The sequence below is a fragment of the Mchenga conophoros genome, linkage group LG3, assembly GCF_057382185.1.
Source record: "Mchenga conophoros isolate Kocher_MC1m ecotype Shallow Benthic linkage group LG3, M_conophoros_male_GT1.1, whole genome shotgun sequence".
Classification (NCBI taxonomy): domain Eukaryota; kingdom Metazoa; phylum Chordata; class Actinopteri; order Cichliformes; family Cichlidae; genus Mchenga; species Mchenga conophoros.
This window is the reverse complement of record NC_140528.1, coordinates 22,194,350-22,219,783: the sequence shown is the minus strand read 5'-3', so window position 1 is coordinate 22,219,783 and position 25,434 is coordinate 22,194,350. Positions and strand designations below refer to the sequence as shown.

The following is a 25,434-nucleotide window of genomic DNA, read 5'->3' as shown; positions in this document are numbered from 1 at the left end:
AGGTCGGACACCTTTCTGATGATGAGTGCATCTAACATTTCCTCAGAAGTCAATGTGCCATATGATTGCATTAGCAATAAATTACACACTATATAGAACCACTTCATAGGATTATATTTGTGCGCAGATGTTTGCAGCTATCAACGAATATTTATCAGCTATTTTGAAACAAAGAAAGACTTTTTATCCATAACAGCAAATGAAATGTACAACAGAAAATACAAATGCTATTTATGGTCTCCTCACAACAATGATAAGAAAAATAAACTGGGCCAATATGGCATGTTTGTTAATACAGAGACACACATGTTAATGTGATCTCTGGTCTCCTCTGAGTGGGAGTTATTATAACTGACTGTAAAAAGTCAGCACAAGGAAAATAAACTCCACCTAAACTTGGTTTATATCTGACCCAGACAGACTGCAGGTCATAACTTCTTACCTGAAGTTCAGTTCACCTGACACTCGGACCGGCAGCCGCCTCAGGTCTCTGCTCCTCCTGCCTCCCCTTTCCCTCATCCACCTGCTGCCTCTGTGGAAGCTCCGCCATAGCCACCACCAAACAACTGACTTATTTTTACACATCGACCAGCATCCGGCCAATCCGCCATCTTTCATTGTTTATACCGTTACAAAAAAATAAAAAAACATCATCGGCCCATTAAAAACGAAAAATCACCATCAGTATGCCCGATGGCCAGTCCAGCTGTGGTCGTGCCATCAGTTAACCCTTCACGTGGCAGCTGTGACACGCGTGCCCAGGGTTGCCGACCCCTGCTCTAAAGCATCTGATTTGGATTCCTGAGATCAAATATATTTTCCTTTGTGTTTGTTTTCTTCCCATTTGTGGCTTTAATGTAGTGTTACATCCTGTTTGTTTGCTTCCATCTGTATACATGTCCAGATTCACTGTTATGTTTCTATTCTTACATTGCTGTGTGATCACTGTTCCCTCTGCTGACTGATGTGACCTTTTGTATCTCACACTGATACTTGTCATATTTGTATCTGCGCCTAAAAGATAAAAAGTTTTCCACGCTAAAACACAGCTCCACCTCCTGCAGTTCTCCCTCTGAACCACTAGATGTCTCTGTTATCTAAATGAAGACGTGCAGCACAGCAACCAGAGCAGCGCTCAGATCACACATGTCCTGTTATTATGTATAAAAGCATGAAACAGGTGAGACAGGTGGGATCAATATTAATGTTGTGGAAATATATGAAAAAGCAACAGAAGAGTGAAAACATTTCCTGTTTCTAGAAAGATCTTTCAGCTCACAGCTGCTCACAGACTGTATTTACAAGTGACAAACTGCAACTCTACAGTACATCTACAGTATATATCAAATATATTCTGTATTCAAATCTATTGAGTGATGTTTGAAAGTCTTTCCAGGTGAGTTTGATCCAGGAGGGTCTGAAGCCAGAGTCAGACAGAGACTGTGCAGAGACTGTAGAAGGACAGAGCAGCAGCAGAGCAGTCCAGATACACTGATGATCCTCTGTCAGATCCAGAGGGACACACAGGGATGATGCTGGACTCTACATTGTGTCTGACAGTGGAGCTGTTCTCAGAGCAGTTCACTCTGCAGCACTGACAGTCATCTGCACTTCTTCTCATTCCTCTGTCAGTCACTGCTGGATGAAGCTCTCCTCTCCACCTCCCAGTAACATGGCCCAGTCAGAGCGTCTCTACACACAAGCTGCTGCTGCTTCAACCTCTCTGGATCATCAGGACACAGCTCCTCCTCTCTCAGCACACACACCGTCCTGTTTACCATCATCAGCTCCACCTGCAGAGAGAAGAAGGAAGAGCAGAGGAGATAAACGAGTGTTTCCAGAGACTCTTCATCAGCTGTCAGTCAGTGATGCAGCACATCCAGTATAAAGAGCAGCAGGGACTTCAGTGCTGGGACTGTACTAGGACTCATTGTTGCTTCACTTTTTCTAATCTTTGGATTTTTATTGAAGTTGATGAAAATGTTTTTCCCTCCTAGTTTGAGTTTGGACTTTCATTCATTAGAAGAACCTTGGTGTGTCCACTCTGAGCTCTGTAGGAACCCCAACAACAAGCCCAACAATCCAGATGGACGGTTCCAGCTGTTAACTGGAGGAATTCCATCCAAACATCTGCTCTCACTAAATTCTTCCTCACCTACAGACTGTGTTCTTCACTGCTTTAAACTTGGAAATGAATGCAGTCATTGGTCTGCGTGCTGCTTTGTTCAGAGAGCTGATTGGCTGTTGACAGCGTTTGATCAGAGCGTGTCAGCCGTTACTATGGTGACCATAAAGGTCAGAAACAGGAAGTGTTTGTGTCCAATCCTGAAGCCTGTCACCATTCTCCTCTCACAGCTTCACTGAGAAGCTGCAGCTTTACAGGAAACACTGGATCTTTGTTTCATACTGACTGTGTTTAGTACAATACTGCTGACAGCACCACCCACTCACTCCATCACTCTACTGACCACAGAGTCTCCAGTCTGTAGTCTGGACTCTGCTGAAGATCAGACAGCTGCTTCACTCCTGAATCCTGCAGCTTGTTGTTGTATCTCAGCTCCAGCTCTCTCAGATGGGAGGGGTTGGACTTCAGTGCTGCTGCCAGATAATCACAGCTGATCTTTGACAAACCACAGTCCATCAATCTGTATAAAGAATGAAAGATGTAAGTTTATTAGACAAAGTGTGAGCTTGAAATCATTCAGTGTTTCATCATCTGTTCAGAGCTGAAGAAGGTTCAGAATGTAGAAGTTTAGAAAATGGAAACTCCAAACAGCTGAAGCCAACAGGAAGCAGCTTCAAACAGGAAACTGTGCAGAGTTTCAGACTATATGTCCTGATGCAGCCAGTTGGATTTTGGAGATTTGAATCTCTGTTCTGTGACTAAGTCCTTGAATCATTTCTTCCAGTTGGTCCAACAAGACAGACTAAGTGTTGGACATGTGTTGTGGCTCCATTAGGGGAGCTTCTAAATGTGATGTGATGGCCCCTCTGGGTCTGTCAGGTCACAGGACTGAAGAGAGCTCAAACTGGGCACACAGTTGTTCCAGTCTGGACCAAAGACTCTATACTGGGACTGAGGGACTGCTTTGACTGCACCCACTGGGACTTTTTAAAGGCTCATGTTCTCACGTAGATCATCGATTTCTACTTACATTTCTTTCTGGGAAAAATGGGGATTACTTTGGAAACAGGAAGTATTTTCCCCAATAAGCAGCCCTGGATTAGTAAATCACTCCAACATGTTCTCAGGCAGAAGAAGCTGTCTTGTTATGAGGGAGAGAAGAAAAAGATTGAGGCACAGAAACTTGTTGAAAGAGAGATAAAGCAGCTAAAATCAGGTGTAAAAGTAAAGCAGAGGATGAGCTGAATAAAGGACACTCAAGGCTGGCTTGGAAAGGAATGAAGTCCATGGTGGGGATGCAGAACAAGGAGCAAAGATGAATGTGATGCTGAATCAGCAGAAGACTTGGACTCATTTGATTCCAGCTTTGATATCATTGATTTCAATGAAGAGCTTTGTGATTGTAGCAAAGGGCTGGTAGCTCTGAGAGTCCCACTGATGAGGTGTTTGTGTGGAAATCTCTTAGTGGGACCAAAGAGAGAAAAAGCCCTGGTCCTGATGCTGTGGGAGGGAAATGATTGAAGTGTGCTGTGAGGAACTGACTGGGAGATCTTCACACATTTTCCAGTCCTCCTTGGAACAACAGGAAGTTCCCAGCATATGGAAACAAAGGTTAAGTGTCCTATGGCACTCAGTGATGATGGTGCTGTGGCCCCACCACCTCCACCTCTTTGTAAAGGAACTAACTGTAATCTGAAGCTTCAAATGGGACTAAGACTTCCTCCACTAGGTGGCAGTGTCTGATGAGAAAGTGTTAGTGGAGCTGGCCTGGAGTCAGAAACAGGAAGATGCAGGATTTGGGCTGAAATGGGGGAAAGTGGTTCGCACTAGTGCCTTAAAGCAAGAAGGTTGTAGGTTGAAGCTTGTTGGCCTTTCTGTGGAGGTTGGATGTTCTCCCACAGTCCAATGAAATGCTGCTTAGGTTCATTGGTGCTTCTAAATTGGCTGTAGGTGTGGATGTGAGAGAGTGCTTCTCTGTCTCTCTCTGTTGGCCCTGTGATGGACTGCTCACCTGTGCAGGTGGACCACGCCTCTTGCCCTATGACAGCTAGGGCACAGGCTGCAGCCCTGTGAGCCTAAGCTGAATAAACAGTTAGCAAAAATGATCCATAGATGGCCTGAAATCCCCCAGTTAGCAGTTTGGTAGATAGCTATGACATGCTAATCCCATCCAGCAGCTGTATTCTACCTGTAAGCTGATCCCTGCTGAGCCAAAGCACTTTTTCATATACAAATTACAACCTTTAATAGAAACCTATTGGTCAGCATCTTATTAGCCTGCTGTTAGCTTCATTCCACAGAAAACTGAGAGAAACTAACAGAGTTGATAAAGAATAAAGAGAAATGTGCTGATTTAAAGCCTTTGAAGTGCTTCAGATGATCTCTGTCCACTTCTGTCCACTCATTCATTCATGTAAGCTTTCTAATGCAGCTTTGATCTTCACAGTCTGCTTCATGAAACTCATTCTAACCCTGAATGTCAGAGTGTTCCTCCTTCTCTTTCCCATCATTCATGCTGGCAGTGGAGGAGATTTGGATGTTGGACTGTGTTTTGGATGATGTGTGTATGTTTGTGTTGGACTGCTGTCTGTAAAGCAAACGCACATTTTGCTTTGGATTTCAGTGTCAGACAGACTTTAAGGTGGAATGAAGAGTTGGAGAGTTTCACAGTGAATTATCCAGTGGAGGATTTTTCTTCTTCTTTGAAGGTTTGAAATGTGAACATTGTTCTGCTGCAGTCAATGGACTAAACCAGAGAAGAAGAAAACAGACTTTACCATGAAGATCCTCAGTGTGGATCAGTATAATATCAGCCTGATGTCTGCAGTTTAGTGTCAGCACAACTTTCACATCATATTCATCTCAGCACAACTAAAACATGCTGACTGACCTCAGAGTTTCAAGTCCACATCCTGGACTCTCCAGGAAACCACACAGATGCTTCACTCCTGAATCCTGCAGGTTGTTGTTCCTGCTCAGGTCCAGCTGTCTCAGATGGGAGGGGTTGGACTTCAGTGCTGCTGCCAGATAATCACAGCTGATCTCTGACAAACCACAGTCCATCAATCTGTATAAAGAATGAAAGATGTAAGTTTATTAGACAAAGTGTGAGCTTGAAATCATTCAGTGTTTCATCATCTGTTCAGAGCTGAAGAAGGTTCAGAATGTAGAAGTTTAGAAAATGGAAACTCCAAACAGCTGAAGCCAACAGGAAGCAGCTTCAAACAGGAAACTGTGCAGAGTTTCAGACTATATGTCCTGATGCAGCCAGTTGGATTTTGGAGATTTGAATCTCTGTTCTGTGACTAAGTCCTTGAATCATTTCTTCCAGTTGGTCCAACAAGACAGACTAAGTGTTGGACATGTGTTGTGGCTCCATTAGGGGAGCTTCTAAATGTGATGTGATGGCCCCTCTGGGTCTGTCAGGTCACAGCACTGAAGAGAGCTCAAACTGGGCACACAGTTGTTCCAGTCTGGACCAAAGACTCTATACTGGGACTGAGGGACTGCTTTGACTGCACCCACTGGGACTTTTTAAAGGCTCATGTTCTCACTTAGATCATCGATTTCTACTTACATTTCTTTCTGGGAAAAATGGGGATTACTTTTAAAACAGGAAGTATTTTCCCCAATAAGCAGCCCTGGATTAGTAAATCACTCCAACATGTTCTCAGGCAGAAGAAGCTGTCTTGTTATGAGGGAGAGAAGAAAAAGATTGAGGCACAGAAACTTGTTGAAAGAGAGATAAAGCAGCTAAAATCAGGTGTAAAAGTAAAGCAGAGGATGAGCTGAATAAAGGACACTCAAGGCTGGCTTGGAAAGGAATGAAGTCCATGGTGGGGATGCAGGACAAGGAGCAAAGATGAATGTGATGCTGAATCAGCAGAAGACTTGGACTCATTGGATTCCAGCTTTGATATCATTGATTTCAATGAAGAGCTTTGTGATTGTAGCAAAGGGCTGGTAGCTCTGAGAGTCCCACTGATGAGGTGTTTGTGTGGAAATCTCTTAGTGGGACCAAAGAGAGAAAAAGCCCTGGTCCTGATGCTGTGGGAGGGAAATGATTGAAGTGTGCTGTGAGGAACTGACTGGGAGATTTTCACACATTTTCCAGTCCTCCTTGGAACAACAGGAAGTTCCCAGCATATGGAAACAAAGGTTAAGTGTCCTATGGCACTCAGTGATGATGGTGCTGTGGCCCCACCACCTCCACCTCTTTGTAAAGGAACTAACTGTCATCTGAAGCTTCAAGTGGAACTAAGACTTCCTCCACTAGGTGGCAGTGTCTGATGAGAAAGTGTTAGTGGAGCTGGCCTGGAGTCAGAAACAGGAAGATGCAGGATTTGGGCTGAAATGGGGAAAAGTGGTTCGCACTAGTGCCTTAAAGCAAGAAGGTTGTAGGTTGAAGCTTGTTGGCCTTTCTGTGGAGGTTGGATGTTCTCCCACAGTCCAATGAAATGCTGCTTAGGTTCATTGGTGCTTCTAAATTGGCTGTAGGTGTGGATGTGAGAGAGTGCTTCTCTGTCTCTCTCTGTTGGCCCTGTGATGGACTGCTCACCTGTGCAGGTGGACCACGCCTCTTGCCCTATGACAGCTAGGGCACAGGCTGCAGCTTTGATCTTCACAGTCTGCTTCATGAAACTCATTCTAACCCTGAATGTCAGAGTGTTCCTCCTTCTCTTTCCCATCATTCATGCTGGCAGTGGAGGAGATTTGGATGTTGGACTGTGTTTTGGATGATGTGTGTATGTTTGTGTTGGACTGCTGTCTGTAAAGCAAACACACATTTTGCTTTGGATTTCAGTGTCAGACAGACTTTAAGGTGGAATGAAGAGTTGGAGAGTTTCACAATGAATTATCCAGTGGAGGATTTTTCTTCTTCTTTGAAGGTTTGAAATGTGAACATTGTTCTGCTGCAGTCAATGGACTAAACCAGAGAAGAAGAAAACAGACTTTACCATGAAGATCCTCAGTGTGGATCAGTATAATATCAGCCTGATGTCTGCAGTTTAGTGTCAGCACAACTTTCACATCATATTCATCTCAGCACAACTAAAACATGCTGACTGACCTCAGAGTTTCAAGTCCACATCCTGGACTCTCCAGGAAACCACACAGATGCTTCACTCCTGAATCCTGCAGCTTGTTGTTCCTGCTCAGCTCCAGCTGTCTCAGATGGGAGGGGTTGGACTTCAGTGCTGCTGCCAGATAATCACAGCTGATCTCTGACAAACCACAGCGACTCAATCTGTATAAAGAATGAAAGATGTAAGTTTATTAGACAAAGTGTGAGCTTGAAATCATTCAGTGTTTCATCATCTGTTCAGAGCTGAAGAAGGTTCAGAATGTAGAAGTTTAGAAAATGGAAACTCCAAACAGCTGACAGAGTTCATACGCCTTTGTCAGGGTCAAATTCAAGCAAGACCATGTGAAAATTAAAACACATCATCCTAGGTGAACTTAAACACCTTTGTTCCCCTTTTGTTAAGACATAGAAAAGTACACCACACAAAAATACTGCAAAAGGAAACGGTCGCCTTATATACATAGTGTATAAACTCAAAATGCACATTTCACTTCAAATTAAGATTAAGGCTTTGAACAGATCACATAGTTCAGTTCAACATATAAGACTTTAAGAATGCACAAGCATCTACTTAAAATCTATTTAATTTATCATCCATGATATTATTTTGTACAATTCCAATGTATTTTGTTCATCTCCCTTAAATAAACAGGCAGTCTTAAAGTATGAAATATTCATATACAAAGACATATAAATGTGTGTACTGTCTCAGTGGCTGATAGTACCCCACAGGCCTCAGTGTGAGCTTGAAGACATTTATAATGTTTAAGTAGTTTAATGTGCAGGTGCTGACGATAAACACATTTTGAATGAAAGCCGGGGAACTTTGGTAGCACAGAAACAAGTGGCTATTCTTTGTGACTATATGGATCACTCACAATACCATTATTTCACACAAAGGCACCAAATTAATACTCAAAAAAGCTGCAGCAATACACACAAATATAAACAGTACTTGGTGACAACTTTGCTTTTAGCCTTTAACCCTTCTTGACTACTTTTGATGTGGCCTCTATATTTTACCTTTAAAAACAGTTTATCTTGCCAATCTGTTATTTTCTCATTTTGACCAACTGTATCAGCACAATTGATCTAAATTCAGACAAAATTTAAAATACAAGTAGAAAGTGATATTTTGACTGTAAAAACCACACACATGTTTAACGAATCATCTTCATAACTTGAAATGCAAATAGAGATTGTACATTTTTAAAAATACGCACACGTTTTGCAAACAACAAAGTTATATGGTACTATTTACCAAAAAATGCAGCCAAGGCTCAGACGTTTTTCATATAATCATTTCAAACTATTTACAGAACAATCAGGTGTCAAACAATAGTTTGTGTCACTCTAACACATATGAGAACAGCACAGGGATAAACCTGCAGGTCTGACAGCAGGTGTGTCACTCAGCGTTTACACTGCAATCTGCCTTTGTTGGCTTTAAGGCAGCAACTGTGACGATCACTAGTAGAACTGACACACAAAACAAAACAACAGCTACACACTAAATACACAAGACAACAAACTAACTTGAGACCAAACACGGTAAACGTCACAAATCTCTCACGTATCAAAACTCTCTCTCTCTTTCGCTCACTCGCTCTCTCTTGCCGGTCACTCCTAAAACTTCCCCCTTTTGCTAAACAACCAAATGTCATGTTTCCATATCATTTTTGATTGGTCGACATGGTACATTTTCCCACCTATAGGGCTTTGGAGCGTGATGTCACGGGAGATGGGCCACGCCCCCTTCCGCCATGACAGTAGGCCAGCCAAAGGATACCATTTCAGCTATGGATCGTACGTGTTGTGTTGTCGGTTGCAACGTTAGATCACACGATCGTGAAGGCAAGAAGCTGGATAACGGGCTCTCTTTTCATCGTTTTCCATCCTGGAGGCAACGTGAGGGATCCCATGTATCCGATATTACTAAACAAAGACGTCAGGCTTGGATTGCAGCGGTGAGACGAGGGGATATCGAGTTCTCTGCAATCCCCAGCTTTTTGTTGGTTTGCTCACGGCATTTTCTTTCCGGTGAGTTCTAAATTAATTCATATCACTCTTGAAAGGCTTTTAGTGTTATTTTCAACGTGCTGAGGTCATAGATAATGAGATAAAACATGCTAATGTGTGATGCTGCAGAACCACATCATGTCGACTGAGTAGCTTATGATTTGGCATTATTGCAGGCAAACCAGCATATGAAATGGATGTAACAAATCCAGACTGGGAACCAACACTGCACATGGGGCATGACGACATACCTGTATCAGACTCGGACCGGCACGCAAGGCGTACGCAACGGAAGCGAAAAAGAGCACCCATCGGAGGTAAACAACCCCCCCCCCCTCTAAAAACATACTAAATTGCTATCACTGTACACTAATCCGCACATAACTTCCAGATGAATCACACACCTGTCATTGGAATATTGGTGTACATTTACCTTATGTCTAATTTTATCTTACAGGCTTTCGTTATGCAGCTGCAGAGTCTGAAGGTGTGCCCCGTGCAGAAGTGATTGATGAAGATCTGACAGAAGACCAACAGCAAAATCACAATGTCATGGAGGCAGTGGACAGCAGTTGTGTTGGACAAGTGGAGGTTGAGGTACCAGCTGCAAATGTGGATATACTGAAGAAATGTAAACCTTTTAAAATGATGACAGATTACAAACTCTCAGCTGTGTCTGTAATCAAACCTCTGTAACTTTGCTTCACTTCAGCAGCATCAGCTCATGTTCACATGTTGATTCATGGTTTGCTTCAGTTTTTGATGGACTGCAGAATATTTTGAAGGTTATCTGCTATAAAAAGCCAGAACAGGAAAATCTGCTTCATGTGTTTCTGTTTGATCCTCAGTGACTTTGACACAAAGGCCTCTGCTGTGATGATCACACCTCTGATCAAGTCTCACAGTGTCAGCTTTGTTTTTATACATATGGATATGTGCTGATAAATGATCAGAGTTATAATATTTCCCACTGTCTGCTGTGTGCCGTGACCTTTGACCTGCTAAAGACAGTCAGCTGTGGATTATTCATTGTTGTGTCTGATACTTAGAACTGTGAGGAAGAACACTACACAGTTAATCAGGGTCCCCTCTCTCTGAATCAGGGAAGGTGGGCAGGCCGCGTGTGGGCCGCGGGCCATACGTTGAGTCTCACTGTTTGAAATGTGAACATTGTTCTGCTGCAGTCAATGGACTAAACCAGAGAAGAAGAAAACAGACTTTACCATGAAGATCCTCAGTGTGGATCAGTATAATATCAGCCTGATGTCTGCAGTTTAGTGTCAGCACAACTTTCACATCATATTCATCTCAGCACAACTAAAACATGCTGACTGACCTCAGAGTTTCAAGTCCACATCCTGGACTCTCCAGGAAACCACACAGATGCTTCACTCCTGAATCCTGCAGGTTGTTGTTCCTGCTCAGGTCCAGCTGTCTCAGATGGGAGGGGTTGGACTTCAGTGCTGCTGCCAGATAATCACAGCTGATCTCTGACAAACCACAGCCCCTCAACCTGTATAAAGAATGAAAGATGTAAGTTTATTAGACAAAGTGTGAGCTTGAAATCATTCAGTGTTTCATCATCTGTTCAGAGCTGAAGAAGGTTCAGAATGTAGAAGTTTAGAAAATGGAAACTCCAAACAGCTGAAGCCAACAGGAAGCAGCTTCAAACAAACACAACAAGAGAAAAAACTCTGAATGTTTCACATTAAAGTCGTACATTTATCACAAAGCTCAATTATGTGACAGACATTTCATCCCATGTCAGTTTGGCCTCATCCTGGGCCGGATTATCCAGCACACACTCTGACCACAGGCCCAGGGGCCACGCACAGCTGGGCTCCATCCAAGAGACAGCAAACAAACCAACACAATAATAAAAAGCACCATGTGATCTTCTTACATCTTCAAGACAAACATAGTAAAAACATGAGCACATTTGTTTCCTGATAAAATGATGTGACAGGTAGAACAGAGTAAAGTGGTAGTGTTACTGTTAAGTCTAATTGTTGAATGTTGCCATTGTGTTTCTCAAATTTGTACAGTCTTAGTTCAAGCAGTAGGATCAAAGCCATTCCTTTGATCCTGGCCACCTCTCCAACCACTCTGTGCTGGGGGAGGTTTTATTGTAGATACATCCTATCTGAAAGATCTGTTTCTTTTGATGTAAACTTCCTGGGTTTACGACCCTTTGGTCAGCAGGAGGTAACACACACACACACACACACACACACACACACACACACACACAGTGCCTTGTCTATGTAACCAAAGGGGGGTTGCAAGGGGAGGTGCTTTGTAAACTATTGTTTGAGGATTGTCAATAAAAGGCAGCGAGAGGAGGCCACCATTGGGGTCATTGTCGTGCTGGACACAGACGAGGCCTCCCTTGCGCAAGTAATGGATCGATCGACTGTCTTGTTTTCTTCATGATGAATAAGTCTCTAGAATTAGCGGGGCTTGTGGAAACACAGACCCAACAGTTACAGCCTTTCTCCCCTCTGCTGCCGAGGCTGTTAGTCTCTCCCAAACTCAGCTACAGGACTTCCAAATGAATGAAAGCAGCAGAAGTGGCTTTACAAAGGAAAGAGGAAGAGAAGAAGAAGAGGAGAGGGAGGCCACCCTGACCATCACTCCAGCTGAAAACATCACACTTCCATTAAAGTTGGTGAGGAAATGTTGAGCAGGATGAGCTGCTGGCTAATCTGGAGGCTGTAGCAGCAGCTCACAGTCACAGTGGATTTCCACTCATGAAAAAGCTCTGGCTGCTTCATTTCTCATCTCATATCAGAGACTTTAATGCTTCACTGAAGCTGTACTGTGATGCTTCCATATCCCAGTGAGGCCTCCATAATGATTTCAGCTGTTCTGTACACACACTGTGTGCCCTGTATGGCTCAAAGTCTCTGCAGCCTGTTTTTATCTGCTATCATCAGATCTTCATCATCCTCATTCACATCCCTCACACACTCTACAGCCTCATCAGCACTGACTTCATCGTCACTGACTGATGGAGCACAACATGAACCTGTGGAGGCTGAAACACTGTCCTGTCAAACATCTCCCCGTCACCACTCCACTTCTGTCAGCCTTTAAATGAACCCTGCTCAAGTCTGTCACTTCTGTTTGGAGCCAAAAGGAAAAACTGTTGTTCAGTCGTTTGGAAAGACAACATTTCTGAAAGCACTCAAACTTCTTCACATTTGTCTTCAGACACATCCTGAACATTTAGGAACTAAAGAAAGTTTCAAACATCAATCAAAGACCTGAAATATAGAAAAACAACAACAGCCGCAGTCAGTGAACTCACCTCAGAGTCTCCAGTCCACAGTTTGGACTCTCCAGTCCAGCACACAGAAGCTTCACACCTGAATCCTGGAGGCCATCATTCCAACTGATGTCCAGCTGTGTCAGATGGGAGGGGTTGGACTTCAGAGCTGAGGCCACAACTTCACAGTGAGACTCTGAGAGTCGACACGGAGTCAGTCTGTGATGATAGAAAATATAAAATGTGTTATTATAAAAGCAGAAAATCTGCATTATAAACACAGACTGAATGTCTATGAAGACAAAACAGAGTGAGGTCATAATCTGATGAATCTGCTCTTCACATCTGTGCTTCAGCTCCTCTTACTGTGTTTGACATGACACAACAATTGAGTCTCTCTCAGACCTGCAGACTTTTAATGAGAATCTTTGTTTGGCTTTAATCTGCAGATGAAGGAGGAAGATGGTGTCACATTTAGGCTTCCATAATGTCCACAGTCTGTCACTGAGATCTGATCCAGAGTCAGAGTGAAGACACACATTTGGACTGTTTCCTGTTTTGACTCCAGAACATTTTGAATGAGTTCAGCTCAGTGAAGAGTTCCAGCTGGAAAGATGATCTCTGTTTGCTACCTGCTGTCAGGTACGACTGTTCACGTCCACACGCAGGAAAAACCTGCTGACTGTTACCAAACGGAGCAGAAAGCTCATCACTGGACAATAATGATGAATGAACTCAGAGCTGCTGATATCAGATCTGATTTCAGGGGAACTAAACACAGAAATGATTGGCTCATTTTAGCTTTCTGAGCCATTATCTGCTGGTGTGTCGCTAGTTGGCAGAAAATGATTTGTATTCCTGTTCAGGGCTTCAGTGTTTATGAGTCCAGATCCAGGTGACAGCAAGTCAAAATGATGTTACCTGTCTGTGTCCAGCAGCAGCCTGTATTCACTTTGAATATTGTTATAACCTGACATGGATCAGTTTGTCTTTGATTGGTTTGTAAATGTCACTGTTTCCATTGGACCTGAGTGACGTACAAAGACAGAGAGGGAGAGAAAGGAGAGAGAGGATGGAGACAACAAAGAGAGAGCAAACTCAAACAGGTGAGAGTGGACAGGTGACCAAGGTCAGCAACCAATCAGAGAGCTTCTGTTTGACCCACAATCACTGATGATGACTGCACATAACCAAGCAGTGTGTTACTCTGATATCAAATATGGATCCTGCTCTTATAATAATGATCATCAGATGATATTATTGTGTTATTTTGTAGCTGAATACGATGTTTGTGTGATTATCAGTGAAAGAAGCAGTGAGGAGAACAATGTTCTGGACATTTTCCAGTCTGGTTTCCGCAAATTGCACTCCACTGAAACCGCTTTGCTTAAAGTGTCTAGTGACATTCTGATGGCAGCAGACTCTGGAGAGTACACTGTTCTGGTTATGTTGGATCTCAGCTCTGCTTTTGATACTGTTGATCACAGCATCATGATAAATAGGCTGAAGGACTTGTTTGGGATTACTGGCGTTGTTTTAAAATGGTTTATGTCATATCTATCTGAGAGATCCTTTACTGTCTGTATAAATCATGTGCTGTCGGAAACATCAGTTCTGTCTTCTGGGGTACCTCAAGGATCTGTTTTAGGTCCTATTCTCTTTTTGCTGTATATCCTCCCTCTAGGCCACATTATCAGATGTTACAATAACATTTCTTATCATCTCTATGCTGATGACATTCAGTTGTACTGTTCTTTCAAAGCTTCTGAGTTGTATAAATTGTCTTGTTTAAATAATTGTCTGTCAGAAATCAAACAATGGTTAAATGACAATTTCCTTCAGTTAAATGCAGATAAAACAGAAACTTTGATTATTGCACCTGATCACATGCTCTCAGAAATTAGGCAGCATATCAGTTTTTTAGACCCTTCATTTCAGTCGAGTCTCAGAAACTTAGGTGTTATATTTGACAGTTCGATGTCTCTTGAGAAACACTCTAAACAACTTGTCCGGAACTGTTTTTATCATCTCTACTGACTCCTTTAAAAAGCAGCTGAAGACATTTTTATACAAACGGGCTTTTAATTAATTTAATTAATTTTAACTTGTATGTCTGATCTTACTGTAAAGCACTTTGTGATTTTTATCTGTGAAATGTGCTATATAAATAAATTTTACTTACTTACTTACTTACTTACTTACTTACTAGGATGGAGAGAGAGAGAGGACAGAGGGTGAAGTTAGAAACACTAAAAGGATTTTTCATGGATTTCATGGATGATTTGAGTGATTTCCAGCAGGACACTTAAACATGTCAGTGGACGTCCTAAAGAACATATTCACTGATATGAAACGTGTCATTGAACAGGATTAATATCAGTGGAAACATGGTGGAAACAGCTGTGACTGCATGGATGTGACACACTTCAAATCTGTTCTCCACTCTTGGATTTGGGATCCATGGAGCTGCTGCTGAGTCTGTACAATAAAGGAATGGTGTGGAAGGTTGCAGCGTACGGACACAAACACTTTGTGGTTACAATCTGATTTTATTTTCAACATTAAACTACTAACCTACACTGATCAATGATGTTAATGATCACATCTGGACTCACCCAGCCTTTCTGCAGTTCCTCACAGCTGGAATCAGTCTCTGTCGTCCCTGCTCTGATGTGTTGTACTTCTGCAGGTCCAACTCATCCAGAACCTCCTCTGACATCTGCAGCATGAAGGCCAGAGCTGAGCACTGGATCTCAGAGAGTTTCTTCTCTGATCTGTTCTCTGACTTCAGGAACTCTTGGATCTCCTGATGTACTGAGAGGTCGTTCATCTCCATCAGACAGTGGAAGATGTTGATGCTTCTGTCAGGAGAGATTTCATCACTGTTCATCTCCTTCAGGTTGTTGATGACTCTCTGGATGGTTCCTGGACTGATCTCTGTCTGACCCAGCAGACCTACTAAGAGTCTCTGGTTGGACTCCAGACAGAGGCCATGAAGGAAGCGAACAAACAGGTCCAGGTGGCCATTTTTACTCTGGAGGGATTTCTCCATGGCTCTCCTCAGAAATACATCAAGTGATTGGAGATCTTTGTTATCAAAAACACTGAAAATCCTCTTGATTAAAGATTCTGATTTTAGAAACATCTTCAGCACCTCTGTCTTCCTGTTGGTGTGACAGTGGAACATGTAGACAGCAGCCAGAAACTCCTGAATGCTCAGATGAACAAAGCAGTAGACTGGTTTCTGGAAGATCACACACTCTCTTTTGAAGATCTCTGTACAAACTCCTGAGTACACCGAGGCCTCTGTCACATCCAGACCACACTGCTCCAGGTCTTCTTGGTAGAACATGATGTTTCCTTTCTCCAGATGTTCAAACGCCAGCCTCCCCAGCTTCAGAAGAACTTCCCTGTCAGCCTTCGTCAGCTCCTGTGAACTCGTCTCATGTCCCTCATGGTACTTGTTCTTCTTCCTCTTTGTCTGAACCAGCAGGAAGTGTGAGTACATGTCAGTCAGGGTCTTGGGCAGTTCTCCTCTCTGCTCTGTAGTCAACATGTGCTCCAGAACTGTAGCAGTGATCCAGCAGAAGACTGGGATACTACACATGATGTGGAGGCTCCTGGATGTCTTCATGTGGGAGATGATTCTGCTGGACAGCTCTTCATCACTGAATCTCCTCCTGAAGTACTCCTCCTTCTGGGCGTCAGTGAAGCCTCGTACTTCTGTTAGCCTGTCAACAAATGTAGGAGGGATCTGATTGGCTGCTGCGGGTCGGGAAGTTATCCAGACGAGAGCCGAGGGAAGCAGATTCCCCTGGATGAGGTTTGTCAGCAGCTGGCTGACTGATGACTTCTGTGTGACATCAGACAGCAGCTTCCTGTTGGTGAAATCCAATGAAAGTCTGCTTTCATCCAGGCCGTCAAAGATGAACAAAAGCTGAGAGACAGCCAGCTTCTCTGCTGTGACCTTCTGTAATGTTGGATGGAAAACATGGAGCAGCTCCAGAAGACTGTACTGCTCATCTCTGATCAGGTTCAGCTCCCTGAATGAAAGCAGAACCACCACACTGACATGTTGGTTCTCCAAGCCCTCTGCCCAGTCCAGAGTGAACTTCTGCACTGAGAAGGTTTTTCCAACACCAGCCACGCCGTTGGTCAGAACCACTCTGATGGGTCTCTGTTGGTCAGGTAAGGCTTTAAAGATGTCCTGGCACCTGATTGGAGCGTCATGGAGGGCGTCCATCTTGGAAGCTGTCTCCAGCTGCCTCACCTCATGTTGGGTATGAACCTCTTCACTCTGTCCCTCTGTGATGTAGAGCTCAGTGTAGATCCTGTTGAGGAGGGTTCTACTTCCTGTTTCATCACTTCCTTCAGTCACACGTTCACATCTCCTCCTCAGACTGATCTTATGTTCATCTAAAACCTCCTGCAGACCAACATCTGCTGAAAGAAAGAAAAACAATGAGACTAAAGAGAAAGAAAACTCTTCAATGTCTGAACAACACAAGAAGTCCAGTTTTCAGAAATGAGTCCATCAGCAGACAGATGTTCAGTCTTACTTTGTACACAGCTGCTCTGACTGGCTGTCTGCAGTCCAGCTCTGCTTCTGGATCTTTCTCCACACTGTGCAGAAGCTCTGATGGTGACACAGAAAAGTCACAGTGGAGATACTTCTGTCCACCTTTGATTAGACTCATTATAAAAAGGAAACAAAGTTTGAACACAGTCATGTTTCCAGTTCACTGACTTACATTTATTCCATGGACACTCACTCTAACCTGAAGCACAGCTACAACCCAACATTGTTGAGGCCTCATCTCCTCCTTTCCTGACTGTAGAGGTTAAATATGCAACAACCAACAAATAAAAGAATTTGGTTCATTTCAAAGAAATTCACACGGTGACCAAGTAAAGTAACCGTAGTAAAGGAGACAACATCCCGTTGATGGTGGGATTATTTGAAAGATTTGCTTTAGTCACGTCACCAAATGCAGTTGAACCACCCGTGGATCCATGTTTGACCATTCTACCACTCTGAGCTCTGCTTTTGAATCATTTTATTATTATCATCATTCATTTATTCATTCTTTGGAGGGGGGCTATTTCCTAATGCCGCCCTAATAAGCTGATGTTCAAGGGGAAATATAACAGAAACTCTTTCAGTGTTATTCATTAATAAATTAACAGATAAACTGTGAAGAAGAAAAAACTGAGATTTAAAGGAGAGAGTGAGAAACTTGATCATCCATCCTCATAATACATGTTTATCAGTATCTGCTGTGACCATACTGCAGTAATAACTACAAGTCTACATTTCTGTGACTGTTGATCAATCACAGCAGGAATCTGAGCTCATCTCTGCACACAGAGCAGCTTCAGCTCTGGGATAAACTGCTCGCTTCACGTCCTTCTCAGCTTACAGACACTCATCCTGATATTTTCCTTTAACATTTGATGGTATAATTCATCTGAGTTTACACTTTATCTGCATGAATACAGAAAAACAGACCCAAACACCAGAAACCATCAGTTTCACCATGTAGAATATATTGTTGTTTCCTTTTAATTCAGAGAAAAACTCTGATTTGGATTTTCTCTGTTCTCTTTGCCACAGCCCATCCCAGCAGCAGCTGAAGCAGCTGACTGTCACAACACTGAATAACACTTTAGGAGGAATTTCAGAGGTCAGTAAAGCTCCAGTTTCAACATCAGTTAATTAATCATAGTTAATCATAAATGTTAACCTGGCTGGCACACATGTTAATATTAGCCATTTAAATATTAGCAGTTAGCTGAGGCCACAAGAAGAAGAGGCCCTAGAAGAACAATGGATGATAAGATTAGATTTTCAAGACTAGGCAGAGACGTGTTTTCCTTTACTGTCTCTTACAGAGGAGGGAGCAGATACCAGACGAGGTCACGGAGGTACGGGGAGGATTCGCAGCAGACAGCAAGACTGCCACGTCCATGCGAGAGAGCGATGGCTACGATAATCTCTGTTTTTGTCTCCCTATATAATGTTGTACAGCCCATGTGAGGGTTATCCTCTCTGCGAACCAGATGCTTGATTTCACACAGAGGTCCACCAACTGAATTTGATCAGTTATGGAACGATTTACCTCGACAGGCTCCTTCACTCGCTGCTTTTAAACCTCCTTTAAAACACACTTTTACTCCCTGACCTTTGACCCAGTGTGACATGTTGACTCACTACCTCAGACAGCTTAAAAATAGTCTTTTTGTTTTTTGGTGCTGCCTAAAAGAACCGTAAAATATCTGTCCTATATACAGTTATGTTCATATATTTTTGTGCTACATCAGGAAACTCAAAAACATAGTTTTTAATATTTTAATCCTTATTTTTAAAACTTTTTTGGTCATTTTTCTGAATAACACTTTAGGAGGAACGTCTTGATGCATTCTCAATCATCCAGGAAAGTAAATCTCCAAAAGTTGATTCTCTTCATCTGGACGTAGCGTAAATGTGTCCCAGCTGGACTTTTGTCAAAGCTGGAAAGGCTCCTAAAGAAAGTTCCAGTCGATCCAGGAGAGAAGGACAACCGCTGCCCAAGAGAAAACCTGTAGCTATCCCATATGTGTCAGGAGTGTCGGAGCAGCTGAGTCGCATTTTTTCTAAACACCGGGTCTCTGTGGCTTTTAAACCCCAAAACACGCTGCGCCAAAAACTGGTCCACCCCAAGGATCGGGTCCCCCGACACAAACAGAGTAACATAGTGTACGCTGTTAAGTGCAGGAGGATTGGCAGGATTTATACATCGGGGAAACCAAACAACCTCTGGCTACAACACAGAAGAGCCACCTCGTCAGGCCAGGACTCTGCAGTCTATTTACACCTACAGGCCAGTGGACACTCTTTCAATGATGAGGATGTAACATCCCGGACAGGGAGGAACGCTGGTTTGAAGGCGGAGTCAAGGAGGCCATTTACGTGAAAAGGGAAAGACCATCTCTGAATTGAGGAGGGGGCCTAAGGGTACATCTGTCACCATCTTACATGCTGTGATTGCAGCCATTCCCCAACTCTCTGTGAATGGGACTCATGACCATTGATCAGTGGTTGTTGATCAATGGTCATGAGAATTGCATAATTAAGATTAAGGAACTGACCTCACAGCCCATTGTTCCTTCAGTGGGCTGGTTTCAGTCATCATGCAAATGTCCTGTTTATAAGATTGAATCCTGCAGTCAGCTGAGACTGAAGGAGTCACCTGGATGAGAGACGAAATGTTTCTCCCACTAAACGCTACGAACAGATGAACAGAATCAACTTTTGGAGAAAGAAGTTGAATCAGTATTTCAGCTTTAAGAGGGTATTTTAACACAAACATCAGTCCTTCTACTTAAGTATGTTTGACACTTTGTTTACACCTAAATTAACTTTACTGTTAACCAGTTTTCATGTTTCTGTAATCCACCAGTGTGCTCATGCTTTTTTAAGTGAAAACATATTTTTAATGATCAAATATAATTATGTTTGTTATTTGTGGATTTTAAATGTCCTTGACAGAGACAGATGATGATCATTATCCTGCACTGTGGTCTCAGGTTTGGTCGAGCTAGCACAAAGAATGGCTATGTTGAACTTCCTCCTGGGATCTACACTAAGAAGTGAGTCCAACATTAGCAGGGTCTCTTTCCTTTATCTGGATTCACTTTAGCATTCACAGTCACGTGAAGCTTGTTATTAACTCGATAAGTCAACCCAGGGTTTCAGCTGAGCGCTCACATGAAACACATGGTGTTGGCAGCATCTGATCAATCATATTCATGGAGACGTGTATCAGCAACAGAGCAGCTGAGTTTGCAGAAGGAAGTCAAACTAAACCACAGGAACAATATGAGGAGATTACACACATAATAAAATACTAGCAGTAACACAGCTGCTGCAGACAAATCACTCATGTGATCGTGTGTGAGAGGAGAAGGACTGTAAAGGAGTTTGGTGTTAAAAGCTCTGTATGAATGTGGGAGACTTTGAAGGGCTTTAAAAAGGCCAATATAAAATAAAAGGCAGCAAAATTGCTGACTGTGAAAGTCACCAGACTTATCAGAGCTCTGTGATTAAGACCTGTAAGAACACCTGTTTGTACTTGTTGGCATTATATCAAACACACACGTATATTAAGCCTTTGTTTGAACTCTGGTTGAATTTCTTACTTTCAGACTGTGAAACATCACAGAGGCTGCAGCTGCAGATCTTTTATTCACCTGGAAATTTACTTTAAATGTTAGATGGAAAATGTATTGCTCAGTTTAACCAAAGTAAGAACAAGAATCCATAAACCTTCATAAAGACAAACATCTCCCAGAACATTGAGCTGCTGAAGTGTCACTGAAGGGAAAAACTATTTGTCCTCCTCCATCCAGCAACACCTGAAACACCTGAGTGGAAGCTCCTCCCTACACTGTGTTTGAAGCAAAGCACAAAGGAGACACCTGCTGGAGCAGCTGGAGTCCTACAGACACTCAGCCTCTTCACTACACAAACACCTCCTACAACATCCACTCTTTCCACTCTGACTGCTGTGTTTGTGGAAACACTCCAACACACACCGCTTCACATACCAACATAGAAATGTGTGAAAAAGAGCTGAGCTGATATTAAACATGAGGATTTATTCAAAAATACAGAGTCAGGAACAACATCTAGACACACATTATCTCTCAGCAGCAGAAGAACAGCCTTTAAAGTTTGCACCAACACCCTTCGACCTGTTGCTCTTTAAGGAAACACAGCTGGGTTCAGGTCCAGGAGATTCTGGCCTCTTATTGATCCTAAAAGAAAAACAATAAATGTCACAGATTCATGAGACAGGAAGGAAAAACTGGAAATATTAAATTAAAGACATGATGAACAATCTCATAAAAATAATGTACTTACTCTTTGTTACATAACAATCTTTTGTTAAAGTTTACAGCAGCATCCTTCGACCTGTTGCTCTTTAAGGAAACACAGCTGGGTTCAGGTCCAGGCTCTGGATTAGTTTCAGGGTTATGTCCAGCTGAGCCTGGTACGCCCCACAGCTCTGGGCTTTAAAACAACACACACAGAGGTATGAGTGTGAATAATGATGGAGCAGTGATGTGAGTGCTGAGCTGTGACATGGAGAAGAGTCATGGACAGTTAGAGATGGTCATCTCACCTCTGAGCTTTGGTCTGGCTCTCATGTTCCCCACACAGAGTGCTTTTAGAGGGAGGGACTCCCTCCTCTCTGTCCTCACACTGATCCATGCTGCTCAGTTCACATCAGCTCACACACACTTTCTACCTTCACCTGCAGAGGAAACACAAATCATTCATGTGCACATCAACTGAGAGCTGCAGAGGTCGTGTCTGATGTGTTGGACTAACATCCATCTGAGACGCAGCTTTCATCAGTTCACTACAAAAAGTGTCACAGAGCCCAGTTCAGCCTCCAAATCCTCCATTACTGTAGTCCTACAAAGCAGCAGGTCAAACATGGCTGCAGAGAGCAGCTTTATGTCAGTAACCATGTCCAGGACCGAGCTGACTGCTTACAGAGTTCATACTCTAACTGCTAGCTGCTCTGCTAGCTAAGCTAACTCAGTAACAGTGACTCTGACAGCAGTTACTGTGGAACAGCGGCCGAGCTCAGGACACATTCAGTGTGTTTAGTCTGAGTCCTGGACTCTGATTCAATGGATTCAATCCAGCTCAGAGTTTCATGTGTTCATCAGAATAAAATACATGTACTAATATAACAGAAGTAATGCTCTGAATGCAGGACTGTAATGGAGGATAAATAAGGTTTTTACAGCCTGAAAGAAACATTCAGTTCATATATTTGTAGACAGTGAAGCAGTTTTTAATACTGCAGCTGTTTCCTTCACCTGTGTGTGTGTGAGCCACACCTTCATGTGCTGCTTTAGAAATATGTGGTCTGACTGCTCAGACTGAGTCTAGGAGGAAAGTTCACACGCTGGAGAAAGTTTTGTTCCTAACTTTGTCAGAGTTCGGCTCCAAAGACAAAGAAGACGGAGCTCACAGTCTGTAGATGGTCCTCAGTGTGTGTGTGAAGCCAAGAGAGCACACAGGAGTGTGTTTATGTCAGCAAATCAGTGTGTGTGAAGAGTCTGAGGGAGTGTGTGAATGAGACTCAACACTGAACAGTCCAAGAAAAGCGTCTGGACTTCTTTAAGTTTAACTTAAAGAAGTCCAGACGCTTTTCTTTTTGTCTCCATAATGTCTCCATAATGCTGCAATGTTATCTGCCCCAGAAACACTGTGCAGAAGCTCTGATGGTGACACAGAAAAGTCACAGTGGAGATACTTCTGTCCACCTTTGATTAGACTCATTATAAAAAGGAAAACAAAGTTTGAACACAGTCATGTTTCCAGTTCACTGACTTACATTTATTCCATGGACACTCACTCTAACCTGAACCACAGCTACAACCCAACATTGTTGAGGCCTCATCTCCTCCTTTCCTGACTGTAGAGGTTAAATATGCAACAACCAACAAATAAAAGAATTTGGTTCATTTCAAAGAAATTCACACGGTGACCAAGTAAAGTAACCGTAGTAAAGGAGACAACATCCCGTTGATGGTGGGATTATTTGAAAGATTTGCTTTAGTCACGTCACCAAATGCAGTTGAACCACCCGTGGATCCATGTTTGACCATTCTACCACTCTGAGCTCTGCTTTTGAATCATTTTATTATTATCATCATTCATTTATTCATTCTTTGGAGGGGGGCTATTTCCTAATGCCGCCCTAATAAGCTGATGTTCAAGGGGAAATATAACAGAAACTCTTTCAGTGTTATTCATTAATAAATTAACAGATAAACTGTGAAGAAGAAAAAACTGAGATTTAAAGGAGAGAGTGAGAAACTTGATCATCCATCCTCATAATACATGTTTATCAGTATCTGCTGTGACCATACTGCAGTAATAACTACAAGTCTACATTTCTGTGACTGTTGATCAATCACAGCAGGAATCTGAGCTCATCTCTGCACACAGAGCAGCTTCAGCTCTGGGATAAACTGCTCGCTTCACGTCCTTCTCAGCTCACAGACACTCATCCTGATATTTTCCTTTAACATTTGATGGTATAATTCATCTGAGTTTACACTTTATCTGCATAAATACAGAAAAACAGACCCAAACACCAGAAACCATCAGTTTCACGATCAACGGGAAGTGGCTCAAACGTCACAGTTTCATAACGTCACCCTGAACTCCACTCACGGAGTTTCTGTCGCCATTGTAGTTTTTAAAGTCCCGTGATAAAGGCGGGTCTTTCTGTGAATCCGCACGCTCATTGGCTAATAGCTCGAGATTGACACATCGTTATCCAATGAGCGTGCGGGAACTTCCGACATAAAGTTGTTTCCTTTGAAAAACCAAAGTCTGATTATTTTTGCCTCCACTGACGGAGCCTGTTGTTCCCGCCACAGAGACACAGTAATGTCAGAGCGGTGTTAACACTCACCCTGCCTCAGCACAGCTCTCACTCTCCTCCTGCTCTCTCACACTAAACGGAGGCTCAGCTAAACTCACTTCCTCTCTACTTACAGGAAACCAGCGCTCAGAGGAGCCGACCGGCCTCACATTTCACCCACAGACACAAACAGCGTGGAATTATTTTATGTCATAAGAAGAAACATATTCACGTAAACACTCACCTGCCTCAGCTCCACCTTCCTCCTCCTGCTTTCACTTTCACTGCTGCTCCCTAAACACAGAGGATGCTGGGACTTGTAGTTGTTTCCTTCCGGTGCGGTCTTCCTCTTTGTTTGTTTGTGTTTGTGTTCAAGTTATTTCGATCATGTAAACATCAACATTAATTACAACAATTAATTACAGCAAAAACCATCATTATAATTATCTTGATTGATATTGTAATCTCAGTTTTCAACACAATTGTTCATTAACTTAAACAATGTTACAAGATAAATATATATTCTTAGTGCTTATTTTCTGATTAGATTGTTTTATGTATTTTAATAAGAGAGGCCTTTATAAACCAATCGCAGTGTGTGTCTGGCAGGAAGTGAAGCAGGAAGTCTGAATATAGCTTGTGAGCTTGTGAGAGACATTTCAAAATGAAAACAGAGGAATTAGAGAATGAAAGTGCAAAGTAATAGTAATGAAAATGATATTAAATAAATGTCTTAGTGTGTTAATACAGGTGCCCATGGACTTGCTCAACCTCCTGGAAGAATACAGCAGAAAAATGATAGATTAACAGAATTGGGACGAAAACAGGCTTTGGTTTAAAATGTCACAGCTTCACCTCTCATCCTGTCCTTATCCTGAGAAGAAGCTTAAAGGACAGTTAATCTCCTGATGAAGACAGAAGACAGACAGAACAACACCGTGGACTTGAAGAATTAACAGCAGGCAAAAAGACAGTGCACCTGACCTACAACACTGAAGGGTCCAGCAGCATGTATGTTGATGGAAACATGCGCTCTGAATTACAAGCTGGAAAGTGTACCAGTGACATGACTGTGTGAAACCACTGGATGGGACTGTCTGAGTTCATATTTGCCATGCTGGGAGTTAAGCGCCAAGAAAAGACTGAAAAGAGGAAGAGAGAAGAAGAAACAGCTGATTTGGGCCTGTGTTTGATTTGGGAGGCCACACAGGAAGTTGAGAGAAGAGGGGACGAGGACCGGTGAGAGGTGAAGGCTGGACGTGTTAAAGTGACAGCATAGGAAAGTTGGGTTGAACATTGAGGCTGAATTTGTGGGTTTAGAAACATCCAGAGCATCACAACAGAAAGGTAAATAAAAAAAGTAAGAGAGATAAAGAAATAAATGAACTAATAATACATAAATGAATAGAAAAATATAAAACACACATGTAGAAATTGTCACATGTGAAATTGTTTTTGGAGAGAATCAGAAGTGAGACAGTTTGAATCCACAGTTCAGCGCAAA

The 25,434-nt window shown here is 42.6% G+C and overlaps 2 protein-coding genes across 3 annotated transcripts; both read right to left on the bottom strand.

The window, feature by feature from the left end:
• Positions 1-719: 719 nt before the first annotated feature.
• LOC146577695 (ribonuclease inhibitor-like) lies at positions 720-9,728 on the bottom strand. Its single transcript, XM_085268417.1, has 4 exons — positions 9,664-9,728; positions 5,016-5,192; positions 2,469-2,645; positions 720-1,793 (listed from the first exon to the last, which is right to left on the bottom strand). The coding sequence occupies exons 2-4, from the start codon at positions 5,186-5,188 to the stop codon at positions 1,784-1,786; spliced, it is 360 nt and encodes a 119-aa protein (XP_085124543.1). The 5' UTR covers positions 5,189-5,192; positions 9,664-9,728; the 3' UTR covers positions 720-1,783.
• On the bottom strand, positions 6,950-17,788 carry LOC146577694 (protein NLRC3-like). 2 transcript variants are annotated; one of them, XM_085268280.1, is made up of 6 exons: positions 17,058-17,788; positions 15,114-16,938; positions 12,541-12,717; positions 10,567-10,743; positions 7,197-7,373; positions 6,950-7,052 (listed from the first exon to the last, which is right to left on the bottom strand). In XM_085268280.1, exons 2-6 carry the CDS (start codon positions 16,739-16,741, stop codon positions 6,971-6,973), a joined length of 2,241 nt encoding a protein of 746 aa, XP_085124406.1. In that variant the 5' UTR covers positions 16,742-16,938; positions 17,058-17,788; the 3' UTR covers positions 6,950-6,970. The 2 variants fall into 2 exon arrangements, with proteins under 2 accessions (XP_085124406.1, XP_085124407.1); XM_085268281.1 differs by lacking the exons at positions 6,950-7,052; positions 7,197-7,373; positions 10,567-10,743 and having other exon boundaries at positions 12,537-12,717; positions 15,114-16,941; positions 17,058-17,133.
• Between the last annotated feature and the right edge of the window lie 7,646 nt (positions 17,789-25,434).